Genomic DNA, 27,708 nt, shown 5'->3' on the forward strand with positions numbered 1-27,708 from the left:
GTCGCTACAGGAAGTGCAGCACAGGTTCGCCATCAAATACGCCGTCAGAACCCAAGATCACATGATCCTCCAGTGGGGTGCTTGGAAGAGGCTACAAATACCTCAAAGTGGAGCTGCCTTGAGACGACACAACTGCAAAAGTTTCGTGGAGAAGGGGTGGGAAGCAATGTCAAGAGGTTTTGTCACATGAAAGCAAAAGTTGTGATGGAGTTTGTGAAGTCAATGCATTTAATTGTTTTTTTTTAATATAAATATATAGTGAGCAAGCTCGGGCGCTTACTTGTAGATGGGTCGCCCCGGGGGCCGGCTCCATTCTTAAGGCTTACAACAGCCTCATTATCTCACGTCACATCCCTGCAACAGTTTGTCACAGCCAGGCAGCCTCCTCCAACGCCACGAGGCATCGCACCAATCTCCCTGCAAAAACTATACGTACAACATTGCCATATGGACACCATTTTGAGCAGGAGTGGAGCCAAAAAAAAATCCCTGCAGGCTGATTCCCTGATAACAAAATGAATATTTTATCTCATCTCCATCTCATTTGCACCACATTATTATACACAACTCCCCATTTTTTAATTAATTGATAGAACAGATCAAACACAGGTTTACACTTTGATTTTTATGGTGGACTATTTTTTTCCCCCCCACCAAGCATTTTAATCTCACTATAGGAAAACTATCATACGACGCGTGCTGCAAATTAATAACCGTCAGCACACTTTAAATGCTTGTCGCGCTTTTGCGAGCCGTTTCAGTGATGAGTTCTTTTACCTGACACCCTGCTGATTAATTAATTTCACACTGTTTAATTAAATCCACAGTCTGGGCAGCACCGTAGGGGAGCCTCCAGATTACCAAAGGGGGTCTGAGACTGTCGCGCCCTCCCCACAGTGGTGCGCTATACGTCACTGCAGCATCATTGTGTCACTGCCGTTTGAAGCTTATCTGCCTGCATTTACAGTACATTAGCATGTGCAATGTTTAACGTCATTCAACACTGTTTAGCTTATGACACAAGGGCTGGCATAAATTGACTGGCGAGTTTCTCATTAGTTGTGAGAACTGAGTATTTTAGTGTCAATGCTACAGTTAGCAGCTAGCAATAGTAAACAGGTAAACAGCGACGCTATGTTGCAGTGTATTGCAGTGTGTCTAGCAAAAGCTGACTGGCTAGTTCATAATTAGTATTTTGGTCCCACCGCTAAAATTAGCACCCAGGGCTAGCCACAGGTGTACTGTCTAGTGTGTTTTTGCCTGTGAAAGTAATGGAGGTTAGCTGGATATCACGTTATTAGTTGCTCGATTGAGTATTTTTAGTGGCAATGCTACTGTTAGCTGTAATTGTTAGCTACAGGTTGAATGGCTTGGGCATTGTTCGCAGCAGCTCTAGCACAGGAGCCACAAAACCCTTTTGACATTTAAAGTCAGGATAACACTGCATATTTAGTTGCGTTTCCTGTATGTATAAAACACGATAGTGTGCTGCATTTATGAAACCAAATAACTGCTAAAGAGAATTTGAAATTTTATTTCTTCATGTAACAAAACCTTTTGGAACGCTGAAAAAAAGACATGGTTAAAGCTAACTTAAAAAAAAAAAAGTCAATGTCTATTTGAGTCCTTCTCATATTCATGAAAATAAAAGCAAACTTAAATTATCCAAGCAAAAATGCAAAACAAGAATGGCACCTGATTCTTTTATAGTTCTTCAACTTGTATTTAAAAAAAAGGACTATTTACCTGAGGCTAACAATACAAAAAATATATTTTCACAATAATAGCCAATTAAAACATTAGTTTTACCTGGTTTTACCATGCTATTTTTTACTCCTGAACCCCAGTGTACTGCATCGGCACGTCAGGGTTTGTAGTCATCTTCATTTTCACACACGATTGAGTATAAATTGTTACCCTTGAGGCGTGAGCGACGTTTGTTTTTACTAGCGTTCATGTTGCACGAAGCATTAAACGTGTTTTCTTCAGAAACTTTTCTTTACTTGGCTTTATCAATGGTTTGCCTACTGGAGGTCGAATAGCTCAAATCTTGGCACTAGTTGTTGCACATGGGCGCATATTTTGAACACCCCCCCCCCCCCCCCCCCCCCCCTTCAAATTTAGAATTGTGGCTCTGGAGCCACATGTTATGGACCCCTGGGCTAGTGTGTCGTTTGCTGTGAGTATTTCAGAGCTACTTCTAACATTATCTGATGTTTAACCTATGAAAACAATTCTTTCAACTTCAGTTGTTTTGTGTGTGTATTATGCTATCTATTTGTAAGTCCATGATTGACAGATATGCTTGTAAAACAATCCTCATGTTCAGTGGCACAAACTGACATCAAAGTGAACGAGACAATAGAAGTCACTATTACGCCCGCCGATTTTGTTGAGTCAAAGGCTCAAAGTCGCAGTGATGTCGTGCCTTGTAGACAGCAACGAGGTGCGCGCCTTTTGTGGCGCAGCGGGAAAGACGCGTGTGTGGGCCGCAATGTGCGATGCACTGTCTCTGTTCTCTTGAAACGGATTTTTGGAACATATTTTTGGATCTTTAAATCACAAACAACAACAGTCTTCTTCTTTTCCTTTGGGGTTGTCCCACACCAACTGCCCTCATGTCTTCCGTCACGACATCCATCAACCTTCTTTTTGGTCTTCCTCTAGCTCTCTTGCCTGGCAGCTCCATCCTCATCATCCTTCTACCAGTATACTCACTATTTCTCCTCTGGACGTGTCCAAATCATCCAAGTCTGGTCTCTCTCACTTTGTCTACAAAACATCGAACCTTGGCTGTCCCACTGATGAGCTCATTTCTAATTTTATCCAACCTGGTCACTCCGAGAGCAAACCTCAACATCTTCATTTCCGCCACCTTCACCTCTACTTCCTGTTGTCTCTTCAGTGCCACTGTCTCTAATCCGTACATCATGGCTGGCCTCACCACTGTTTTATAAACTTTGCCCTTCATCCTAGCAGAGACTCTTCTGTCACATAACACACCTCACACCTTCCTCCACCCGTTCCAACCTGCTTGGACACGTTTCTTCACTTCCTGACCACACTCACCATTGCTCTGGACGGTTAACCCCAAGTATGTAAAGTCCTCCACCCTTGCTTTCTCTTCTCCCTGTAGCCTCACTCTTCCCCCACCACCCCTCTCATTCATGCACATATATTGTCTTACTTTGGCTAATCTTCATTCATCCATCGTTCTAACTGTTCCTCCACCTGCTCCCTGCTTTCACTGCAGATCACAATGTCATCTGCAAACATCAACGTCCACGGGGATTCCAGTCTAACCTCATCTGTCAGCCTATCCATCACCACTGCAAACAGGAAGGGCTCAAGGATGATCCCTGATGCAGTCCCACCTCCACCTTAAATTCGTCCATCACACTTACAGCACACCTCACCACTGTTCTGCTGCCCTCGTACATGTCCTGCATTATTCTAACATACTTCTCTGCCACTCCAGACTTCTGCATGCAGTACCACAGTTCCTCTCTGGGTACTCTGTCATAGGCTTTCTCTAGATCTACAAAGACACAATGTAGCTGCTTCTGACCTTCTCTGTACTTTTCCATCAACATCCTCAAGGCAAATAATGCATCTGTGGTACTCTTTCCAGGCATGAAGCCATACTGTTGCTCGCAAGTACTCACTTGTGTCCTGAGTCTAGCCTCCACTACTCTTTCCCATAACTTCATTGTGTGGCTCATCAACTTTATTCCTCTATAGTTCCCACAGCTCTGCACATCACCCCATCCCTCCTCAGGGATCTTCTCACGCGCTAGAATTATATTGAACAAGCTGGTCAAAAACTCCACAGCCACCTCTCCTAGATGCTTCCATACCTCCACAGGAATGTCATCAGGACCAACTGCCTTTCCATTTTTCATCCTCTTTAATGGCTTTCTAACTTCCCCCTTACTAATCATTGCCACTTCTTGGTCCACCACACTTGCCTCTTCTACTCTCCCTTCTCTCTCATTTTCCTCATTCATCAACTCCTTGAAGTATTCTTTCCATCTATCTAGCACACTACTGGCACCAGTCAACATATTTCCATCTCTATCCTTAATCACCCTAACCTGCTACACATCCTTCCCATCTCCATCCCTCTGTCTGGCCAACCTGTATAGATCATTTTCTCCTTCTTTATTGTCCAACCTGGCATACATGTCATCATATGCCTCTTGTTTGGCCTTTGCCACCTCTACCTTTGCCCTATGTCGCATCTCAATGTATTCCTTTCGCCTCTCCTTGGTCCTCTCAGTGTCCCACTTGTTCTTAGCTAACCTTTTTCCTTGAATGATTTCCTGTACTGTGAGCTTCCACCACCAAGTCTCCTTCTCTCCTTTCCTGCCACCACCAAGTACTCTCCTGCCTGCCTCTCTGATCACCTTGGCTGCAGTGGTCCAGTCTTCTGGAAGCTCCTCCTGTCCACCGAGAGCCTGTCTCACGCAAAAAGCCGCACAACACTCATCCTGTCTCAGCTTCCACCACATGGTTCTCTGCTCTGCCTTTGTCTTCCTAATTTTCCTCCCCACCACCAGAGTCATCTTACACACCACCATCCTATGCTGTCTAGCCACACTCTCCCCTACCACTACCTTACAGTTGGTAACCTCCTTCAGATTACATCGTCTGCACAAGATGTAATCCACCTGCGTGCTTCTACCTCCGCTCTTGTAGGTCACCCTATGTTCCTGCCTCTTCTGGAAAAAAGCATTCACTACAGCCATTTTCATCCTTTTTGCAAAGTCTCCCACCATCTGTCCCTCCAAGTTCCTTTCCTGGATGCCGTACTTCTTGGATCACTTCTTCATCACCCCTATTTCCTTCACCAACATGTCCATTACAATCTGCACCAATCACGACTCTCTCGATGCTCAGAACTACTTCGTCTTGCTCCTTCCAGAATTTCTCTTTCACCTCTAGGTCACATCCTACCTGTGGGGCATAACCACTACTCACATGATACATAACACCCTCAATTTCAAGTTTCAGCCTCATCACTCGATCTGATACTCTTTTCACCTCCAAGACATTCTTAGCCAACTCTTCTTTTAAAATAACCCCGACTCCATTTCTCTTCCAATCTACACCATGGTAAAATAATTTAAACCCCGCCCATAAACGTCTAGCCTTACTGCCTTTCCACCTGGTCTCCTGGACACACAATATATCAACCTCTCTCCTAATCATCATGTCAACCAACGCCCGAGAGTTTCCTGTCATAGTCCCAACATTCAAAATCCCCACATTCAGTTCTAGGATCTGTGCTTTCCTCTTCTCTTTCTGACGAAGAACCCGCTTTCCACCTCTTCTTCTTCGACTTTGACCCACAGTAGCTGAATTTCCACCAGCGCCCTGCAGGTTGACGCCGCCGGTGGCGGACATTGTTAACCCGGGCCATGACCGATCCGGTATGGAATTCTTTGGATGAATGCTCATATTTGTTTGGCAAAGTTTTAAGCCGGATGCTCTTCCTGACGCAACCCTCTGCATTTATCCGGGCTTGGGACCGGCCTACAGTTTGCATTGGCTTGTGCCCCCCATTGGGCTGCATTCACAAACAACAACAGTAGACGCTTTCATTTGGCACCAGCAGGGAGGTTAGCAACATTCAATTACACATTTTTATGGCGCACATCTATTTTCGCTTCTTAATTCACCAAAAGATCAAGAATCAAGCCGATTCTGTGATCCATCCAGCAAAGACAGTCAAACATTAAGGATTGATTGATTAGAAATTCAGTTACCGGCTTAATCATGGAACATATTAAAATCATAAGTCAAGGTTCTACTGTATATAGGATTGATGCATGTAAAATGGTAAAAGCAGTCGTTCATTCACTACCTCTTGTATCCATGTAGCTAGCCATTATTCCGTATTAAGCATGCATCCAGCTCCCACACACAATAACAATGTCAAATAGGCAGTCTTTCTTATACGGCGACGTGCTTTGGCAGCGAGCAACCTGGAATCGGTGTTCACACGGCGTGCCCTGACGTTGGCCCTCGACTCACTTGCAGCCATTATATCATATCGGAGCGAGTCTCAATCGTATATCAGGCGCCACGACTCTCATATCACTCGTTTGGCCGCGACGTTAGCCTGGCACCCATCACCGTTAATCTCGTCACGCCCTCGACCACCTATGTGAATATTATTCCTGCTTTATGTACGTGGCGATGCAAGGGCAAGAGCATGCGTTGTTATGAGGGGTCGTTAGAGGCATAATTCAGGATTGCCGTTCACACACACCTTTTTTTTTGTATATTTTGTGCACACATAAAGAGTTAAAATGCTCCCATAACAGGACTGAAATGCCCTGATATACGCTACGCTACTTTTTTTTTTTTTTGCGCTAACACACTACTGAAATGCTCTCACACACTATTGAAACACTATCATACACTACTGAAACAATATTATAAATACTAATGAAATGCTCTCACAACCTACTGATTTTTTTTCCTCACCCACACAACTGAAAAGCTCTCACGGGCATAAACTGATTTTTTTTTTCACTCACTTACACGCTAACATTCTCACACATGTCCTGAAATGCTCACACTCATATCAATATACTTTATACTTAATGTACGTAATGTGTATAAGAAATTCTCAGTAGTGTGCATGAGTGTTTCAATTGTGTATGTGAGCACAAAAATTCAGTAGGGTGTGTACAAGCATTTCAGTCGTGTGTGAAAGCGTTTCAGAAGTGTATATGAGAGCATTTCAGTTGTGTTTATTAAGGCGTTTCAGTAGTGTATGGGAGCGTTTCAGTAGTATGCAAGACAGGAAATCCTGAATTATGTCCCTGACGGCCCCTTCACGTTGTTGTGCCGCACAAGTCGATGGCGTCTCCGCCCGCCGCGCAATGACTGATTGATGGCGTCCTATTTTTAATGCATTGTTAAATGTGTAATGCTGGGAGACACTTTATGAAAGACCTGCGAGTGGAAAGGGGGGAGGGAGAGCGCAGATGACAGAATGAGGTCAGGAGCAGAGATGGATGTGTGCAGGGGGGTTTGAGGATGGGTAGGTGGGGGGGTTAGACGTCAGCACCTGATAGGTCTCGCTGTCACAGACGGGGTGAGCGCAAATAAGAGCGTTAATGCTGTGTCAGTCAGTCACCACGGCAATTAAAAGTTGAGCCCTTTGAAAAGATTCTCGCATTCCGCCAGCGTGCTCGCCAGGAGTCGACAAAAGGGAAGGAGAATTAAATTGCTGATTCTAATCGCGCCGTGTTTTCTGTTATTGTTTGCCCTGTATTGTATCAATGCTGCAAAATGCTCTCATTTATCCTCCCTGCCACAGCTGACACTTTTCGTGAATGCCCAGTCTTTGCATTTAGAGGGTTATTGGCAAACTCTCAGGGAGGAAAGCAAGTCAACGATTGACTTTGGATGGTGTCTGACATAAGATGGACCAGGAAGCTGAGGTCATATTGAATTCTAATAACCTTCCCTAAAAATAAATAAATAAATATTCCAAATGTATTTTATTTACTTTTCCCCCCCTCAATGATGACTGTCTTTATTTAAGGCCTCGATAATTATCTCGTATCCTTTTTCTGACTGATGACGATGTTGTGGTAGTTCTCTGCAAAACGGCGTGAACTGTAAACCATGACAACAGAAATGTAAGGAAACGCCTACTAGAACATCTGAACTTCATTTAGGGTTCATGAGAAACACGATAAATGGCGGCAGGCGTGTGCTGACTACCATCTAACATGAGTTTGAATGTGATCGGCTAATTCTGAACATGGCGACATTCCCCAGTAACAAGAGGGCGTGCACACTTGTGCAACTGCATCTCAGTTGTTTATTTGTTTTTCATTTCCCCTTCAAAATGATGCTTCCCCTCCAATGAAGTTGTACAGATTAAAGGTCTCATTATTGGTGGAAAAAGGTTTTGAAATTATTTATCTTATTATTTTTTTCCATCCATCCATTTTCTGAGCCGCTTATCCTCACAAGGGTCGCGAGCGAGCTGCAGCCTATCCCAGCTATCATCGGGCAGCAGGCGGGTACACCCAAACTGGTTACCAGCCAATCGCAGGGCACATAGAAACAAACAACCATTCGTACTCACCTTCACACCTACGGGCAATTTAGAGTCTTCAATTAACCTAGCATGCATGTTTTTGGGATGTGGGAGGAAACCGGAGTGCCCGGAGAAAACCCACGCAGGCACGGGGAGAACATGCAAACTCCACACAGGCGGGGCCGGGGATTGAACCCCGGACCTCAGAACTGTGAGGCAGACGCTCTAACCAGTCGTACACCGTGCCGCCTTATTTTTTAGATCACAAAAAAATGGCATTTGAACAGGGGTGTGACGACTTTTTTGTAGCCACTGAAACTACTAAAATAATTCCTCACAAACCTATTACTATTTTTTTTGCATATTACAACTATTACTATTCTATAGAAAAAGGAAGAGCTATTCTAAAATTGCATTTTTTTCTGGTAATATTACAACTTTATTCTTTTAAAATTACAACCTTTTTCTCCGAATAACAAACCTATTCTTGTTATATCACATTTTTTAATCTTTCTTAACTACAACCATTCTCATTAAGAATTGTGACTTATTACCTAAACGTAGGACGTTATTCTCTCTCAAGAGAGAGAGAGAGAGAGAGAGAGAGAGAGAGAGAGAGAGAGAAAATCTATTTTATTCTTGTGAAATTGCAAACTTTGGTCTTGTCCATCCATCCATCCATCCATCCATCCATTTTCTGAGCCGCTTTTCCTCACTAGGGTCGCGGGCGTGCTGGAGACTATCCCAGCCGTCATCGGGCAGGAGGCGGGGTACACCCTGAACTGGTTGCCAGCCAATCGCAGACTTTGGTCTTGTAATAAACTTTTTTTTCAGATTCCATTTTATTCCACTCTTGGATTGCGAGTGCCCTAATGATTTCGATGGTATCTGATGGTATCAAGATAGCCCAGACAGTTGTAGTTGTAGCTGTCATCCATAAATTTGCAACGCAGCCCTGATAAATGCCTTGAATAGCCTCCGTATACTGAGAGGAATACGAGAGTACACGCGATGCCCGCTTGCAGTGTCTTGTGCGAGTTGTTGGCACAGCGAGGCGTCCTCTCGGCCAGGCAATCAGCCGCTCTACTCGGCGGTTCGATCCCTCAGACTTTTCCGAGGGTCGTCAGGAAGAACTTCGTCCAGAGGCTGACGCCAGCTACAAAGGCACGCCTGGAGAACCACACGCGACAAAAACAAATTTGTTTTTAAAACAGACAAACATGGGCATGATCCGTGTAAATGAGGTTAATGATGTATGTAAAATAGTTCATTTTAACAATCAAATAATATACCAAATATATTTCCATCTATCAATTGTCTTCCGCTTATCCGTGGTAGGATCACAGGGGGCAGCAGTCTAAGCAGGGAAACCCGGACTTCCCGCCTCCCGAGGCGTTCCCAGGCCGGCCAGGAGACGTCCTGGGTCGTCACCGGGGTCTAATCCCAGTGAGACATGCCCGAAACACCTCGCTAGGGAGGCGGTCAGGGGGCACCCTAACCTGATGCCTGAGGCACCGCTTCTGGCTTCTCTCGATGTGGAGGAGCAGTGGCGCTACTCCGAGTGGAGGAATCTCATTTTGGCCGCTTGTACACTATCTGTTATTTTCTTCTTGTGTGAGGGTGGGAACATGGATTGAAAAACAAATTCAGACATTCGCTTTTCAGTTTAGCTCCTTCTTTACCACAACACACCACAATGCAGAGCGCAGCAATACATGTGTCAATCTCCCACCATTTTCAAGACCCCGAGATACATCAACTCCTCCACTTGGGACAGAATCTCCTGGCCGACCTGGACAGGACACTCCACCCTTTTCCGACTGAGGACCACTGCCTAAGGTTTGGACTTGGTCCGTAACCTAACCCGCCGCAATAAACGAGGTAATACTGTAATGTGGAAAATGGAATCCAGACACAGAAACACATTTTTGATAGCAAGTACTGTATATTTATTGCTTGCTTTTGGCAAACTCCAACTCACAAATGCAAAACTGTAAATTAAAAACAATCAAACATAAAATCAAAACCAAGCTATGGCTGGAAATATCCAGTAGAAAAACTAAACAACAACTAGCCCACCAGCAACTGAGCGTGATGCTACAGGTTTTTATCCACATCGCATTGGATGTCCTCTTTTCCGATCCGCCTTGGAAAGACTCTTCTGGCATGTCTTATCCATCCCCGACAGGCTTCCGCATCTATTGTCAGACAACCTGCATTTTTTTTTTGCAGCCAGCAGAGAGATCTCCTGGTAAGGATAGTGGTGAGAAGAATTCTTCAATGGGATTCGGGAAAGAGGTGAATGCAGGCAGCAACTGCAATGTCATACTGGATGGACCATTTGTTCACAAGGCGGGAACAGTGGAATGCAACATTGCCCCAAATGATGAAATACTCTCTAGGTGGAATCAGCCTGTGCCGCAGTGAATTTAGGAAGCTGATGAGGCTTTGCGTGTTGTAGGGACCAATGACGGAGATGTACAGTGGACCTCGTCGTTGGAAATGCCGGCGCACACGGTGATACTGGCAGCCTCCCGGAATGCCAGCCTATGGTTGATGACATGGCCAATAATCTTCTTCCATGATTGCAGATAGAAATGACATAGAGCTGAGGCCCTTCCATAGCTGAGTGAGGAATGATTGCTGATTGAATCATTCCAAGTCTGAGTCTCATGAAGGCGCTTTGACAAAATCGTCGTAATGCAAAGCTAATCGAATTGGCTGTGGTGGAACATTTATCTTTTGTTTCGCACTGTGAGTCCAATGTCCAACACATTTCTTAAAAGCATTCTTTAGTGTAAAAGAAGTTCACCACTTTTAATATCAACCAGGGCTTGACAAAACAACACTAAAACTCCCACGAGCACTGCCTTCACGCAGTGTTTGCTCATTGGTCCATTCACTTTTTGCTGATGTCGAAAGAAAAGAAACAAGAGGAAATCTGATGAGACGAAGGAAGAGGAGACACAAAAGAAAATCATTTTGAATGAAGTGCCCATGGTGTGTCGAGCAACTTCCATTAGCATGCCCATGTTGTCCGAGCCTGCTGTTGACGCTTGAGAAGGTACTTCCGTGCAGTAAGGGGTGTACACATGCAGTTGTATTGCATTTGTGACACTTAAAATAGACATGGAAATACAGAGTCATAATTATAAAGTAAAATATGTTGGATATAGGAATTGGGCACTTGGACCTGCAGAGTAAATCCAGTTTGTATTTTGCACTACTTAATACTGAGAGGTGTTTATAATGTACACCTAATGTTGAGTGTACATCATTGGAGACTACTAGCAGGAAGCGAGCATCTTCAGCCAGTAAAAAGTATCATAACACGTGAATTCCTTTTTCCTTTTTTTTTTTTTTAAAGCTATATAAAATAAAAGCTTTGAAAATATGTCCCTTGAAAATTGCTGTGAGGCTATCTGCTGATGTTTTTTTTCATCTTCCCTCTCACAATGGTTTTCCAGACCATTTTCACTTATTGCACCCCTGGGTGCTTGCTCACTGCTGTCTGCAGTCCATTTTATGGACATGACTCAATGTGTACAGGCTGAGAGGAGGAATGTACACTCAGCGGCCACTTCTTCAGGCACGTCTGGGCTGTCTAATGAGAGCTAGTACAATACAGAGGATGTATGAAACTGATGCACAGGTTTAGTGCTGCACTACAACAAATGTGTTTGTATTATTTTTCTCACCTTATTTAGGACAACATATCAGAAACGACCCTCGGTGTGATGCGTTTCTGTTCTACTCCGATGGTAAACATCCATGAATCAAATATCAAATAAAGGCAAAAGGCGACGACAGTTCACACTGGATTTACAATCCAAAGTGCTGCATTTCACATTTTCAAAGCACTTTTAATGCTTGCCGGACTTCTTTGTGCGAAAAAGCTGCATAAATCAAAAGCAGTTTTATATCACAGCGCCATATAAAAAAGGCCTTATAAATCCGATCCAAACAAAGATACAAAGAAGCACACAGAAACATGGCTGACATTGAACGACAGCGCGCAAAGAATCAGACAGAATTTATGTTCCCTAGCAACAAATGTTTTTCCTTTCACGATGCTGAGAAACACTAAACATCTCTCAGATATTTAAAGACATTTTGGGATCAATTAGAACCATTTAATTGACAAAATATTCCAATTAAAAGTGCAACAAATAGACATAGAATTTGAAGAATGATATTGCTATTTTTAAAGGCTTAATATTACAAAAATTATGTAATATTCTGATATAAATTGTCATAGAAGAATAAAGCTGCCATTTCTTTGAGAATAAAGTAATATTCTAAAATCAATAAAGTTGCAGTTAAAATATTAACACTACGAAAATAGTCTTAATTATAAGAATATATACACACACAGTATATGTATGTGTGTGTGTGTGTGTGTGTGTGTGTATTACTTATGAAATGAGAATAAATAAATCAATGAATCAATCACTTAAGCAGATTATTTTACAAAGGGAAAGAAGTCATAATATGATAAGAATAAATAATTTAATCAGAAAAAAAGTTGTAATTTTTAGAATAACTTTTACAAGAATAATCTAAGAAGAATAAAAACATTTTCAGAATGAAGTCTCAAAATGAATGTGGTAATAGCACAAGAAAAAAAGTTGAAATTCACAAAAAGTAATAACATTATGAAATTAAAGTAACAATTTCACTCAGAAAAAGTTTTCATTTTATCAAAATAAAATTGTGATTTTACAACAATAATGCCTTAACGGAATAAAGTTGCAATATTATGAGAAAAAGATTTTAATGTTATGAGCACAAAGTTGTATATGACAAAGTAGCAATTTTACAAGAATGAAGTCTTATAAGCCTACTGTGAAAATAAAATGCGAATATATAATAGTTGTAACACTAAAAGGGTAAAGTTGGACTTTTTTTTAGAATAAAGTCTTTATGCAGTATTATGAAAAATATGAAAAAAAATTCTGCCAAATCAATAGTACTAATAAAACATTCCAAGAAAAGAGTTGCAAGCTAATAAAAACCATATTTAATTTAACCAAAAGTGCAATACATTTTTGACTGTTTTTCCCCCAGTGGTTTTTTGTTTTGTTTTGTTTTTTGTTGCAGTCTACGTAGAAAGAAATCTTTCCAGGCACATCAGTTGGAGGAAGAAGATAGTATGTCACCTTAAAACAGGTTTGAAATCTTTCGCGGACTACGAACAAGGCCACGGGGGTGAGGCATGAGTTGAGGGACGCCAGATTGATGCCAACATAATTCAGCACAAGAAAGACACTGAAACAGTGAAGATTCAGAGTACAGTATAGCCAACGATCACGATATAAAATGGTATCTGGTTTAAACTCACCTTAGTAGCTGGCACCTGTTTGGATCGTTCTCATCGTATATGCTTGACGTCAAGATTCTGCTGAGGTAGAGTGGCAACCAGCAGACGGCAAACATAAGAACCAAGCACAAAACGGTCCTTGACACGCCTCGCCTCTGAAAACACAACTTTTTTTTTTTTAAGAATCGATAGTAAAGTTGACAGGAGTAAATACGCACATACCCGTGTATCAATGCTTTGTCTTTGTTTTTCAGCATCGTCCGGGCCATTAGCACGTAGAAGATGGCGGTCAAAGCCAGTGGCATGCAGAAGTAGAAGCTGAAGAGCCACCAGTCCTTCACAGCTTTATACAACTGCTCATCAAACGAGGCAGGAAATGAGCATACTCGAGCAGTGAAGATCAAACATGTTATACTTTAACTAGAAACGGTATCATATAATCATATTGCTGAAGTATTTTTGCTTCTAGTGAGGACGAAGGCAGACTTGCGTTTCCTATAGTGACTATAAATCACATAATGTAAGGAAGGCTCCAGAAAAGCGATGCCAAGCCTCATGTCAGCACGAGTAGTTGTACTAATGTCACCGTTCAGACTTGTGTCTATTGCGTGAACGGGAAAGTTTGAAACGAGGAGAACTGAGATGCATAATATCAGTGGACCAGCCAGGACAGGCCATCTTACCACTTAGCACTTGCGTTGATGTGTTTATGATCAGGAGAATAATAGTTAGGCCATTCCCAAAGTGACCATAAATCACCTAACTTAAGAAAGTAAATGTTCCCCGGAGCACTACCAGTTGTGCTAACATTACTGTTCAGAGTTGCGTGCTGTACTTTATTTAACCTGCAGGAAAACGGGCCGGAAGTGCTTATAATAAAGAGCATAACAGCTCTGCAATTGTCAGTGGCTATAAACCACATTGTTTAAGTATTCCTAAAATAGTGGCCCTAAATCACCTAATCCAAGGATTTCAAATATTGGTAGACCAGTCAGCATACCAGTATTTGGTTTATGCTACTTTTACTTTTCTGGATTGTGTGCTTAAGTTAAGGTTTACAATAGCACTTGTGCTCCTGTTACTGTTCAGAGTTTTGTGCATGGCTTGAACAGAGTAAAGAATAATTAAATGATTTCATAAGGAAAATAACAGCTGTGCCATTGCCATCAGCACCATAAATCACATAAGTTAAGGATCTATTGAAGTGCAAATTTTACTTTTCAGAGTTGTGTGCAGTGCTTGAACCAAGTAAATGCTTTTTTTTAATTACATCTCCTACGTATATCTTAAAACTGTGAAATGGGACGTTTTGTTTGCTTTTGATTTAAACAGGGGAAATAAATGTTGCTAGTTACTGTTACTATTGACCAAATACCTGCTGTGAGAAGTATCATTAAAAAAGCAAAGCCAGTGGTTTTTCACAGTAATGTAGTACATGAATGGATTAGGAAGTAACATCAAAGGCGGCTTGTTACTGGCGGCTTGCATCAGGTCACCTGCATAAACGGTGTGCTCTGCACCGGATGGAGCAGGCAAATCCTCAGATGTCGCTCTTTGTAGTCCACATTTATCACGCCGAAGCCAACAAGCTCGGGTGCGGCCAGCGTGATGGAGGGGAGCCATATGAGGGACGTCCACACGTACGCTCGGGGGTCTTTGAGCCGTTGCCGACAAACAATAGCGAAGTACCTACGACACGCATTTTTCTGCTTTCAGCCCTTTTAGGGGAAGGCCTTATAACGTTTGATAACATGTTCAGTGATACGTCAAAGCTCGTTTGAACAGCCCGTAGACTCATATAGCGAAGTACAGTATATCGTGTTTCGGCAGTCGCAAATTCATGATTTTGTAGGGGGGGGGGCAACCTATATTCAGCTATTCGCTGTTTTTATGCTCAGGCCAAAAACATGTCTATAATGAAAATATTCCTCTGGCATCATCTGATGTCATCTTGGTGCCGAGCAACAATGTTACATCGAGGGGAGAAGCTTATTTTTGTTCAGGCCCTGACCTTGTCTAATCGAAAGAAGAAGAAAAAAACTGTTTTACTGCCACCTTTTGGCATCTAAAGGCATTTACAAACATGTTTGTGTGGGCATAAATGATAAACACATATTGCTGCTACTTGTTTGCAGGGCTTGGTGCCTATCTCTTGAGAAATATGAGAAAAGATGAACCTTTAAATAAACAAGTTATTCAACTTAAATATCATTCAATTACGTTTGATTAGGTTCTTAAATCCAAATGATACTTTCTCCTGTCACTTCAACTGTGATTTCCAATTTCCACAACGGTAAGAAATTCTTTTTCAGTGCTTATTAAATCCAGGTTGGTGAGTTGCTCCTGTGACATTGAAGACCTCAGATACGTTTTTATTAGTTTCGCTTTTGAAAATGACCTTTCACAACTTGCGAAATGAAAAAAAGACATTTAATGTGGTTTCTTCCAACTTTATACACTACCAACAATTTAGAGGTTGAAAGCACATCCGATGTTGTGATTTGGGCTCAGTAGTATGGCCTCATAATAATATCACAATATTTCAGTTGTATTTAGTGATTTTAGTCCGTACAATAGCATCCTGTATACAGTCACTATCGTTCAATTTGGCTGACAACGTTAACGGAAATACAGAGTAAAGACTGACGGAGGCACATCCAAGTACAGTCGTGACCAAAAAGCAAGCAAAGGACACGTATGATGTAATATGATCCCAAGCCCGGTGACAGATGGATAAACCATATTTCATTTCTGTTACATCTTCATATCATGAAAGTATTTTACACTGATTCCCACCGGTAATTCCGTGCAATTGACCTGCACATTATTAGTAGGCCTGTATGGATTGGAAAGTTATGCGTTCCCACGGACATATTGCATTAAAAACTAGCAAAATGTAGTGTGACGAAGCGCTGGCCGATGAATCGATTTCTTTGATAAATGGTTTTTAATTTTTGTAAAAATGGATTCTCCGCGCACTTTTTACACTGAAGACATGGCGGCAAAAAGAGAGGGGTTAGTTAGTACATGTATACGAAAGAGGCACAGTTTGGTCAGTCATTTGGAATTGGTTTGGGTTTGCAGTGTCCGACAAATAGCAACAGACATTCCGCTGCAAAGTATGTTGCAAGATTGTTGAAACCAAAGCGAGTAGCACAGAAGGAAAAATTCTCGCTAAGACACAGACAATTTATTAGAATTATTTCACAGTTTTCCTTGTGACAAGAAAGGAGCCCAGTCGAAGGCAATCACGGAGTCGATGGTGCTGAACGTTGCTCGTTTATACATTGCAAAAGCGGTCACTTATCCACTTCAACGGTGGTAGCAGCCATTGTGATAAAATACATTCAATCTTGTGCTATAAATGATCAATGATAAATTCTTTGCACACTTCATCGGGGTTTATTCCTGCCTGGTCACAGTCTATGATTTTTTTACCCGACTACTTCCGGTGGTGTGAATAGTTCACCAAACATTACAGCAGCATGAAATAAACTTCTCACAGCTGAATAATATAGAGTAGAAATACTTCTACATCCCTAATTGGAAGATACCATTTTCTCTGGACAGAATTGGCTAACCACTGGCTCGGTTGTGTGGTGAGCCTCCCAAAATTGATTTCATGATCTACGCTGGAATTTGGAAAACAGTATTTTGTTTACCTGCCTGATTGGATGCCCCTCCTCTCTGCACGCCACTGCTTGTATTACAACTCGTTCTGGTATGTAGTACTGTATATATACTAGTAAAACTGCACAGGAATTCCATTGACTAATTCATTGACATTACCGAATGAACTTGAATTAAAACTTTTTTTTTTTTTTTTTAAACATGATTTTTTTATCAACCCTAACCACAGCACATTCTTATCTCCTCACCTGTCAGCACTCAGCGCACACAAACTCAACACGATAACCCCAACTGAGGTGTTCTGGATGAAGGGCACCAGCTTGCACAGCACCGAGCCAAAGGGCCAATCTTTTGCCATGAGCTACATATGGGAGAGAGAAAAAAAAAAAGAGCACACAATATGTGTTCGCTGTAATAACAATCAATTTGAGATAAGCCTGGGATGAATAGAACGTGTGCGGAGAAGGCCGATAAGGCGTCGCATTATGTCGGCCTTGTAATTGCATGTCGTGAGGCGAATAACTCACCCTGTAGGTGTTGACTGGGACGTCCACCACAATATGGAGGAGGTCTCCTAGAGCTAGACTTGCAATCAGGGCATCACCACAGCTCCTCATGCATTTGTTCCTGTGAATGATGCTCAGCAGAAGCGAATTTCCCACAATTCCCAGCACAAAAACCACTAAAGAGATGGCCGTATTGAGGTACTTGAAGGTATCCCGGATTCCCGCCGAGTGGGCGCACATAGGAGGGGGTCTCGCACAGCTCTTGGATCTGTGTTTGTCCATCTCGGAGAGTTGTACACCAGCGGCAGGCTGAGAATGTTGATCACCGGCCTCGCCGCTAATGAGAACATTTCCCAGACAAAGAAGTAGCGCGATGGCCCACATTGTCTACGGCCTTCAGATGCGTTTGCCAGCGCTGGGTTAGGAACGGGAGTAATTAGCATCAGAGCGTCGGGGAGTTTGGGAGCAAAGAAACTTGCTCCGGTGATCACAAGGCAATTATAAAATGAATTGTCCCAGCTTACCTTTTGATCGGAAATGCCGCACAATACGGCTGGGAGCAAAGTCGCCTTGTGAGAGCCTGCAGTAAATATTGCAGCTCAGCGGTCGGAAGATTTTTATAGACGAAGGTGCCGCTGTCGTCATTATCCATCAATGTGTCACCGGTGACTGTAATTACCACCTATGATGAATCGCCCTCGGTAAAAGGACGCCGTCCAAGTGTCTGTTGTTAAGAGTGAGAACATGTTCTGGCTTACTACAGTAGTAATATGTCTCAACCTTCACAAATGGCAACATCACGGAATCTTATGGAAACACTTTCATCTGGCTAGAGTGGATACCCTCATCACATCACATGCAAACATCCGGAAATACTAAAATAGTGAACTCACTTAGTGTTTACACTTCACAGGCTGCAGTTCCTTTGTTTTGATCCAAGTGTCAACACCGTCATCAGAACTCTGCTGCATACCAAACGAGCCCCTTTGCAACTGCTTGAAGAGGTTAGATCAGCTCAAATGTAAACGGGAGCTGGACCACGGACCAGAGACACAGACCAGGGCTAAAATGATAGCAATCCTCAGGAAATCACTATACATGTAGATGGTCATAATTCTTCAGTAAGCTACAGAAATATTAGTCATTCATCGCAGAAGACAAAGAATATATGTCTGTGAGTATTGTTATACTCCCTGTCTTGATGTGTTGCTCCACCGTTGCTCAAATATCCATTGCTCGAAGGGTTATAACACCGCAACACCTATGCTATCCATTAGCCCGGCTATGGCGTTTTGCTTTGTTTGTTAGCATTAAGCTAAACGGACTTTACTAAGGCAAAGCTGTTTTAAATAAGCATGTCATTTGCTTTGTTTTGTGTTTAGTTTGACAGTAAACTTGAACTGGGAGTGGCAATAAACAACTTGAAGCCTCTTTCTTGAAGAATCGTTCACCATCTGCCAAACTTCTGCTTGTTGTGAAGCGAGTTGCGTTCACTGCCACCATACAGCGCTAGTACGTCAAAGTTTTGCTCGTAAGTCAAAGCAAAAAAAAAAAAGATCGTATCTCGAAAAACCACTGTATTGTGTGATGAACTTATTTTATACAATAGCCTTTCGACCAGCTGAGAAGTCATGAAAAACTCTCAAATGTTTGTCTTTAAAGTGAACCGAACCACACCGCAGGCTACGGCTGTTCCGCAGGTTGTCAGCATAAGATCGACTAGAGCTTCTTCTGTTGGAGGCGATAATTAAAATGTCAATTAAGATTGTTTTAAGGTGGACACCAGATCCATGGAAGACACCACACCTGAATCAATGTGTTGCAGTCTTGAATGGGCTCATTTTATTCACTGCTTCGGTTATCTACATTAAGTTAAACAACAAGAATTTAGTCGTACATAATTCCTTGTCCTTGTGTCAATGGCAAAAACTTTTAAATTATGCAAGCCTTTTGGAAAGCAACAGTCCTCTAGATCAGGGTTATGATTGTGGAGGGTGTGCGAGAATAAAAATCTACGTATTTTGGTCTGTAAGAATGGTTAAAGAGTTACATTGTTTTCTGACCAGGGCATATTTTTTATCACAAAATAAGTATTTCCTCTATAAAATGTATTTACTCGGAAAATAACATTTTGGTACAAAAAAAATATAATAATAATAACTTCAGCTACTCCCAGTAGGCCTGTCTCCTTTTACAAGGACTATAGTAAAACTTTAATGTGGTGTCTGAGTTTAATTTTGCTGGTATTTGATGTACAAATTTGCTTTGAAATTTTTGGAATAGTGCGTGGGGGGGGGGGGGGGGGGGGGGGGACTGCGTTGCCAACTGTGTCGAAAAAATGTAAATATAAGTAATTTGTAGTTTCAAAGAAGTTGGTGATCCCTGTTCTAGATACTTTAGTTACTTCCAAAGTCTTTTATCTTGATCTTCAAACTTTCCAATTTTCGCACCAAATGCTCCAAGTAACAAACCGCAGCTAGCTGGGGTCAAAGATACTCCTGGTGCGCATTTCTGGATCTTGAAGCCGCTCTATTTAAGTGCATTGTGCTCTCTGCCGCTTTTAGTGTGGAATGCAGCCTTGTTTAGTTGAACACAAAGCTGTTATTCTGTTGTATGAATGGCGGCAGATGCACAGGTTAACTGTACCTTCTGCCATCTAGTGGAAGAGCAGTTACTTGCTCTGCTTGTCACTATACATCACTGGCATAGATAGATGAACAGAGATATGTTATTTGTAGTAAATAGGTTGTAATCTTTGGACCAATTATTTTTAATTGGATAATTTCACAGTGGTGGGATGTTACAGTACTGCCACAAGCAATTGTCAGTTGCTCGCCGCGGTCATCTACCATCACGCACGTGTAGTTTTTCTTCACACAGTTCTTGGATTGGATGTTATTGGATTGTGTAGGTGTAGGTAATGTTGTAGTGTGTGAGTGCACCGTAGGTTGCTAGCTGCGCCACGGCAGACAAGCTGAAGCACCCCGAGGAACAATAGACACACAGCGAGCAGAAGCAGTCCATTGTTAATTGCATCCGGCTCTCTTTTGAAAACTCCGACTTGTACTTGGCCGGCGAGGAATGACCTTGGCTAGGAATGTGTTGGCGCGCGTCCACGAAAACAAGCGATTAAGGCAGAAGAATTGCTTGAGTGGACTGCGCGAGCACACGAAGAATATTCTCAGTTAGGCGGCTGACATACAATGTTATTGCGAGTGTTTCTCTATATAGGTCACTGGAGAGCGCCAAGACACTTCATGGCCTATTAAAAAAAAAAGAGAAAAAAAACAAAGCTGCGAGGAACATTTTCCTGTCTGAAAGAGTAATAAAGAAGAATAAAATAATCCCCTGCGATTCCACATTAAGCCTTTAAAGTGTTTTTATCATTGACCTGAATTGTTCCGCTTAAATCTCTCGTTTGCGTTTTAACCACATTTATGATGTTTGCTGCATGATGGCCCTAAAGAGACAACGGTAGCTTGTTCACCGCTTAAAATGAGTGGAGGGAACTTGTCCACGTGCACGCACTTGTCTTCGACTCTCATTATGTCGCTGGTTCAAACCGTCACGCTCAGCCGACCACAAAAGCGTCCGCTGTTTACTGGGTCAGCGGTTTGACATGATTTGTTTGCGTCGTTTAACATGTTTTAATGAGGCACCAACATGCTGTCTGTCCCCTCCCACACACGACAGCATCAAGGAAGGAGAAAGAGGACGCAGTTAACCAGAGGCATTAAGCGTGACTGATTGATTGAGTAGAAATCAAGAAAGAAAGAAATAATTGCACCACTTTCACAAATCCACACAAAATTAGGCCAGTACATCTCTCATGAACCGAAGCAAGAAAGTCTCAAGGACCCATGCCCAAAATTGAAGATGAAGATGTTTATTTTGGTTTGATGCAGTCATTTTAAGCAAATTCCAGTGCTCGTTCTTTGACAAACTGCAACGAGGGATTTCTTTCTTTTTTTCTTCCTGCAACTTCGAATTTGAGCCCCAATCGGAGATTTCCAACCACCGACCCTCAGAACATTAGTGCCTCGTGACTCATGAGAGACCATCAGGTGTGCCTCGGGAAATTATTTAATTGAACTTTTTATATATAATAAAACACCATCACTTTTTGTCATATTTATTAAAACTGTCAGTATAAACCTGACAGCATCACATTAGTAAAATGATCTGTGAAAGAAATAAGCCCTCTCTAGAACTGTCTTGTAGCTCAAATTTTAGTTTTAAGTGACAGACAGCTCCACCTTAGAGATAGGGTGGGAAACTGAGTCAATCGGGAGGGGCTCAGAGTTGAGCCCCTGCTCCTCCGCATTGAGAGGAGCCAGATGAGGTGGCTCGGGCATCTTGTTCTTATCCATCCCGGCACGTCCCACCGCCCCGAAAACGACCCAGGACACGTTGAGGGGACTATATCTCCCAGCTGGCCCGAGAATGCCTCGGGATACCCCCGGAAGTGCTGGACGAAGTGGCTGGGGAGAGGGAAAGTTTGGGCTCCCCTGCTTCCCGCGACCCGACCCTGAATAAGCTCAAGATGGATAAAACACTGCTTGGACAAAAGTACTTGGACACTGCAAGTTTCTACAAAGAATGGGAGTCCCTTACTTCATGGTAACTTCCAGTGGATGGGTTCTCTCTTTTTGGAATAACTGTCACACAAAGCCAAAGGAAGAGGCAAAAGACATGTACAGTACGTAGTTGATCCTTTGATGCTGGCTCAAATGAGGTCCACAGAGGGGCTTTGCAGGCTTGTGTGTTCTGATGTCAAACTCCAAACTTGGTAACTTTTGGAACCCTCAGCCCTTCTGTCAGTTCTAGTTCCACAGCCTTAATACATGTTTAAATACCACAACACCCCCTAAAGAATATCACATTCAGCCGCATAAATTCATGTCCCCACCCCTCCACAATGTTTACTGCGCATGCAAACATTCGCAAGCGACAGAAGCAGCTGGTAGTCATTCATTTTCAATGAAAGCCTCGCCAAGCGTCCCACAGCAGAAGATGTGGGAAGAGATCATCCGCGCATACATCAGTGTTTCTATCCGTGTTGACAGTGCAAGGGAACGTGATCACGGAGCTCCTCACGTTCTCCCTGATCCTTACAATTTATGCCCCGTTTGTCTCGTGACATAGACCAAAATAACTCGGGAGGACGGAGTGTCAAAAGCAGAAGGGATGCCTGGAAAATGATTCTCTGCTTTACCATTCAAACAATAAAAAGTACAACACACAAATGTAATGCCTGAAGAAAATAAGATCCCCTTCAAAGTATTTGAAAATCCTTTAGTTCGGCTGTAGATTTAATACATTTGGGTTTGATGTCAAAAGATGAACCATTCGACGTTTTATTCCCAGCTATTTACATCTGGATTGGAATTTACGAGATAGCATTGTTTGTAATAAAACATTTTTAGGTCAGCAAAAGCAATGAAACAGATTTACTGTCTTTAATCTTGGACACAGACTTAAAATAGATGAAGGTGAATAAGACTTCATATTTTTGTTGCAAAGACTTTGCTCGCAATAACTGCATCAATGCTGTGTTAATTGCCAAACTTTTTTTTTTTTTTTTTTTTTAAACATTTACATTTTCAGACTTTTCGCAGCAGCTCTTTCATTTCATTCAGTCATTAAAATAAATGCTGTGGGGGTTTCATTCTGGGTATTAACTAAAAAACTGCATTTCTTTCCCTTGACAAACTTTTTTGTTCCTTAGGCAGTGTGCAGTAGCTAAAATGTTCTGTAGGGTTTTAGTCTGGAGATTGACTTGGCCAGTTTAGAACTTCTCACCCCTGATCAACTCATTTGTTTTAGTTTCATTTGTGTTGAGGGTCATTATCTTGCTGCATCAATCACCAATCAGTTTTTGTTGCATCTTTCGTAAAACTGGCAGACAAGGTTTTATGTAGGCTTTTAAGAGTTTGTTTTGCCGCTTCCATCATGTGTTACGTAAATAATGATTAGTGAGCCAGTCAGCAAATTGTGCAAAAAATCTCCCTATGATTTGCTGGAATTACTTTATTTCACGACTGTTTTGGAATTCCTGTAGATTGTGTCATTTTGTTGCAGCTTTTTTAGATCTTTTGTTCGACTTTATATTGTCGGGACAGGTTTTTTTTTTAAAGTGATTTCTTGATTGAACAGGTCTGAAGGTATTCTGGCTTGGGTGTGATCAGTGAAAATCAACCAAAAGTTGTGATTACTCACAATTAATTCATGATTTGACAAGGAGGTAGTTACTTTTTCACATGTCCAGTTAACTTTGATTATATGTTTTCCTTCATAAATTAAATCACTAAGGGAAACTTTGCAAAAATCTAAGAATTTGAGAAGGGGGCCAATACTTTTCCACGGCACTTTACATTCAAAAATACAATTTAAAAAAAGCTCGTCACGTCTCATAATCATCTTTTGATGTCAAAGCCAAATGTTTTCAGTCTACATGACAGAAAGGTGATGCGGCGATATTTTTTCCTTTAAGAGGACTAAAGCAGTGTGGGCGCATTTTGGCATTTGTAAGACTGCAGATGAAAAATGTATTCAAGATAATTACCATGAACGAAGGGAATCCAAAAAGTCAAGCGCGAAAGGGGCAATCTTGGTAATTTCAAGTTGAATTTGTGTGGTCTATGCAAATTCATTTCAGCTGTAGCCATTTACAATTTCAAGACATTTCTTTTAGCAATGTTGTTTTTTGGTCACTTGTAACCATGATTTGAAATGTTCATATCAAGGTCAATATCATTTCCACACAACTTACATGTAAAAACATCATATATAGACAGTAATTGTTGACTTTTACCTGCAGTATAACTCCAACCTAGGAATCCAAATGTTGGACTGTATTTACTTAGCCGCAGGAGGTGGCTGCAGTGATTTGATAGGTCAGCGCAGAGCACAGGAAGTCCACTGTGTGGTTTTGCTCCTGTCAAATAAACACCCCCAGCTATTTTGACACAAGCCTCCTGAGTTGAAAATCATGTGTCGACTCTTTAAATTTGTCAGCTCGCCCAATAAAATCTCGTTGATACGTTCCTCTTCTCCACGAGGCATCGATACGTGGACGTGGAGCTGGCCAGGAGGAGATATTCTTGCTCATGCTTGATTGCGGTCTCGGCGGATTTAATGGACATGCTGGATTATAGATCGAAGTGGGTGGAGCAGACCCCCTATCTCAGCTGTCACACATCGCCATGTCATCGCTTTTCGGTGTGCGGGGGCCACTCTCGCCTGCCACACTTTCGCCACTCAGGACGAGCACATCTGCCACCTGCTTAATTATTTCTCTCCGTGGCCCAAAAAAGACACGAAAGATCAAAAGGGAAACGACGCGCACGGCCACCATTCCCTGATTGCGTCTTCAGTGTCACGTCGCATTTATATAGTCCAAAGTGCCTGTGAAGTCTGGAAATGGCAGCAAAGGCCTTTCTCATCTCCGTCACTGTAAAAGCCCGTGTGTGTGTGTGTGTGTGTGTGTGTGTGTGTGTGTGCGGGCTGCAGCAGTGATTGGGAATCTCATTTCTCAGAGTTGCAACCCAAATAATCTCGCCTGCAGCTCTGTCAGCCCCCCCAAAGACAGCAATCTATCAGGAAATAACAGCAAACTCAAATGTAAAAATCAATTCGGGAGAAAATAAGGAGGGCTGTGGTTGAGGGATAGTTCATGGGCACGTGTGATCATGCTTCCTTGCATTGAGCCGCTGGGGCGGTGAGCGAGCCAGACAAATGATAGGGCCCTTCTTCTGGCAGGAGAAGAGGGCGTTTGATAGAAAGGCTGACGTGAAGGCCGGTGCTTGTTGCACATGCAGAGACACAAGATGCCTGCTGCACTTGAGACGAGAGGAATGTATGTTCCATTTACAGGGAGAAAAGAGAAGAAATCAGCCCACATTCGTTTCTCTATCTTGCTGGGAAGGTCGCACTTGTCAACTGACTGGACTATACATGCAACTACTGTAATGCAAGGAAGTATGTTGAAGCGATACATTTCAACTGAAAGAAGTATGTTGGAGAGGAGCCAAGTGCAGCCTGGGTTGTCACGGAAAGCCTTCGCACTTTAGGTGCATTTTAAAAAAAAATTTTTGTTTAAATCAAATAAGCGGTAAGCCATTTATTTTAAAAGGTAATCTTGTAAAATGAGTTTGAAATGAAACTGTTTGGGATCAAACTGTGTGGTATAGTTATGGTTTAGAATTATCAAAGTCAATTGTAAACATTTCAGGGGGTGGGAGGGGTAATTATTCTCTTTTTTTTCTCCATTGGCACCATGTATATATGGGACTTTAACATGTCAGTTTTAATTAATTAATCCCAGGAGGAAAATGACACATTGAATGTCTATTTCTACACTCCGAGCGGCTCAAAGCTTTTCCCATTGTCATAATTAAGGCACACCGATAAGTCTGATTCATTGAGTCAGTTAAAACAAAGGTGCCCCGAGGAAGCGTGAAGACGAGCATCGTGCAACAAACCACAGCGCTTCAGGCCTACACTCACACCTTAACGGTGTCTTATTGTGAGAAGTGACTTTTTAATTGCTTGGATACGAACGGTTGGGTGTCTGGAGCATCTGCCGACTCATCAAGCGTGAAATCACACAACCAAATATTTTTGCTAGGTGCCCATTTCTCAAAATGTCTATGAACAAGCCATTATGAAACATTGTTTTGTCAAAATTCATAACTTGGCCCACTTCTATCACTACAGTATGCAGTTCGCCATCAAACTAGGCCTATAACAACAACATCTTCCCTGTGTTTTATGTTATTTGGGCTACAGTGTCTCTGCCGCTCCCACGCACCGCGCGTAGCGAGGCAGCGGCGAACCGCACGTCTTCGCCGCCCGGCGGCCCAGCGCCAGCCTGCCAGTGGTTAGAGTAGCCGCCGGCGATGTGGCACAACGGCTTTAGGCTGCCAACCGCGACGTCGCGGGGCGAGGAGAAGGAGAAACAAATTATCCAGGCTTCCAACTGCTGTGGCTGCATATGGTCCACCTTTCGGCGGCCATGGCAGCGTGATGCACGGACCGCTGAATTTCAGTGGAGGCAAAGGAGGGAAAATTGTCCCAGCGTGGCTGCCGGTCATTACGCCGGGGCTCCAGGCCGCCTGGCCGCCACACTGTGGCTCTCTGCAGCCTGTGAGAGCGTCTACAGTGTGCATCCCAGAGAATTCTCCTCTCCTGGCTTAGGAGCTAGGACAAAAGGCACGTATTCGAATTACAACTGAAAGTTCCGCAGGGCGGGGTTTTCAGAGCATTCAGCGACACGCCCACAGCACATGGAAGATGAAAGAAAGTTTCCATTCTTGACCATTTTAAAGCCTGGTTTCACTTTTTTTTTTTTTTATTCACTCATTTTTCTCTGTTGTATTTTTTGTAAGGCAAAGTTTTCACACACACACACACACACAAAACTTCGTCCTAGCTCTGCCCCGGTCATCATAGCAGCAAAACCTGGACTTTTGCATGAGACATAACAACACCCCAATACCAAGTAATTTGAACCAGTGTGTGACAAGATTTTAAGTCTGCCATTCGTTTTTATTCTTTGAGCATTTTTGTGGAAGAATGACAGCCTTTTTATTATGACACCTGGAACCTGTTCTAAATTGTCATTCAAAATTGGGTAGTTTCCTTGAAAGGAAAACATGTTGCAGCGAGCAGGGACACTAGCGCTAATGATGGCGCCAACCGTTCAAGTATGCACAAGGCTTGTTTGTCTCTGTAACTGGCCAAAAGAGACAAAATTCTGTCAATCCAGACAGTGACCTGGAAAACCACATACTGCTCCACCAAATAGTGGTAATCTCAAAAAAAAAAGTGTTATCCCTCATTTTCCAACAACTGGGTATAAGACTAGCGAACAGAAGCCTGGCAAAGAGACCTCAGGCAGGTGAAGATTCAGAAGCGAAGTAGATTTAGCAACATTTCTGCTCGACAGGTACATAAATGTGTCCCCTCTTTTTGATTTTGAATTGTTACAAGCTTAAATATAAACCGTTAAACCGATAACAGTTATAGTAACACTCCATTTTGACAAAAGTCATACCACCAATGTAGCGGCCGTGGCTAACGTCAGCTTGTTTACAGCGCTAACACTAGCTTAGCATTGCTAGCGCTGCTATTTTGTTGAACCTGCATGTGTTCCCTGTGATTATTTATGCACTCTTTCATACTTG

The 27,708-nt window shown here is 42.4% G+C and overlaps 1 protein-coding gene across 16 annotated transcripts; it reads right to left on the bottom strand.

The window, feature by feature from the left end:
* Positions 1-19,688, bottom strand: LOC133487093 (endothelin receptor type B-like). Of its 16 annotated transcripts, XR_009791207.1 has the most exons (7): positions 17,543-19,684; positions 17,264-17,376; positions 14,882-15,074; positions 13,608-13,738; positions 13,407-13,466; positions 281-426; positions 1-132 (listed from the first exon to the last, which is right to left on the bottom strand). XR_009791207.1 is itself a non-coding variant. In XM_061793124.1 (6 exons), exons 1-5 carry the CDS (start codon positions 17,903-17,905, stop codon positions 13,456-13,458), a joined length of 885 nt encoding a protein of 294 aa, XP_061649108.1. In that variant the 5' UTR covers positions 17,906-19,682; the 3' UTR covers positions 355-426; positions 13,407-13,455. The 16 variants fall into 16 exon arrangements, 15 of the variants coding, with proteins under 15 accessions (XP_061649108.1, XP_061649101.1, XP_061649102.1 ...); XM_061793124.1 differs by lacking the exon at positions 1-132 and having other exon boundaries at positions 355-426; positions 13,407-13,540; positions 17,543-19,682; XM_061793117.1 differs by lacking the exons at positions 1-132; positions 281-426 and adding an exon at positions 8,712-9,235 and having other exon boundaries at positions 17,543-19,683.
* Between the last annotated feature and the right edge of the window lie 8,020 nt (positions 19,689-27,708).

The sequence above is a fragment of the Phyllopteryx taeniolatus genome, chromosome 12 (genome assembly GCF_024500385.1).
Source record: "Phyllopteryx taeniolatus isolate TA_2022b chromosome 12, UOR_Ptae_1.2, whole genome shotgun sequence".
In the NCBI taxonomy this organism is placed as follows: domain Eukaryota; kingdom Metazoa; phylum Chordata; class Actinopteri; order Syngnathiformes; family Syngnathidae; genus Phyllopteryx; species Phyllopteryx taeniolatus.

Bases quoted from the DNA above. Each gene is read 5' to 3' on its own strand.
- LOC133487093 (XM_061793112.1), bottom strand. From the start codon at position 17,905: ATGTGGGCCATCGCGCTACTTCTTTGTCTGGGAAATGTTCTCATTAGC. The intron at 17,377-17,542 runs GTGAGTTATTCG...TCCCATATGTAG, and splicing joins TCCCAGTCAACACCTACAGG to CTCATGGCAAAAGATTGGCC. The intron at 13,739-14,881 runs GTGACCTGATGC...TTTGATGAGCAG, and splicing joins AGAGCACACCGTTTATGCAG to TTGTATAAAGCTGTGAAGGA.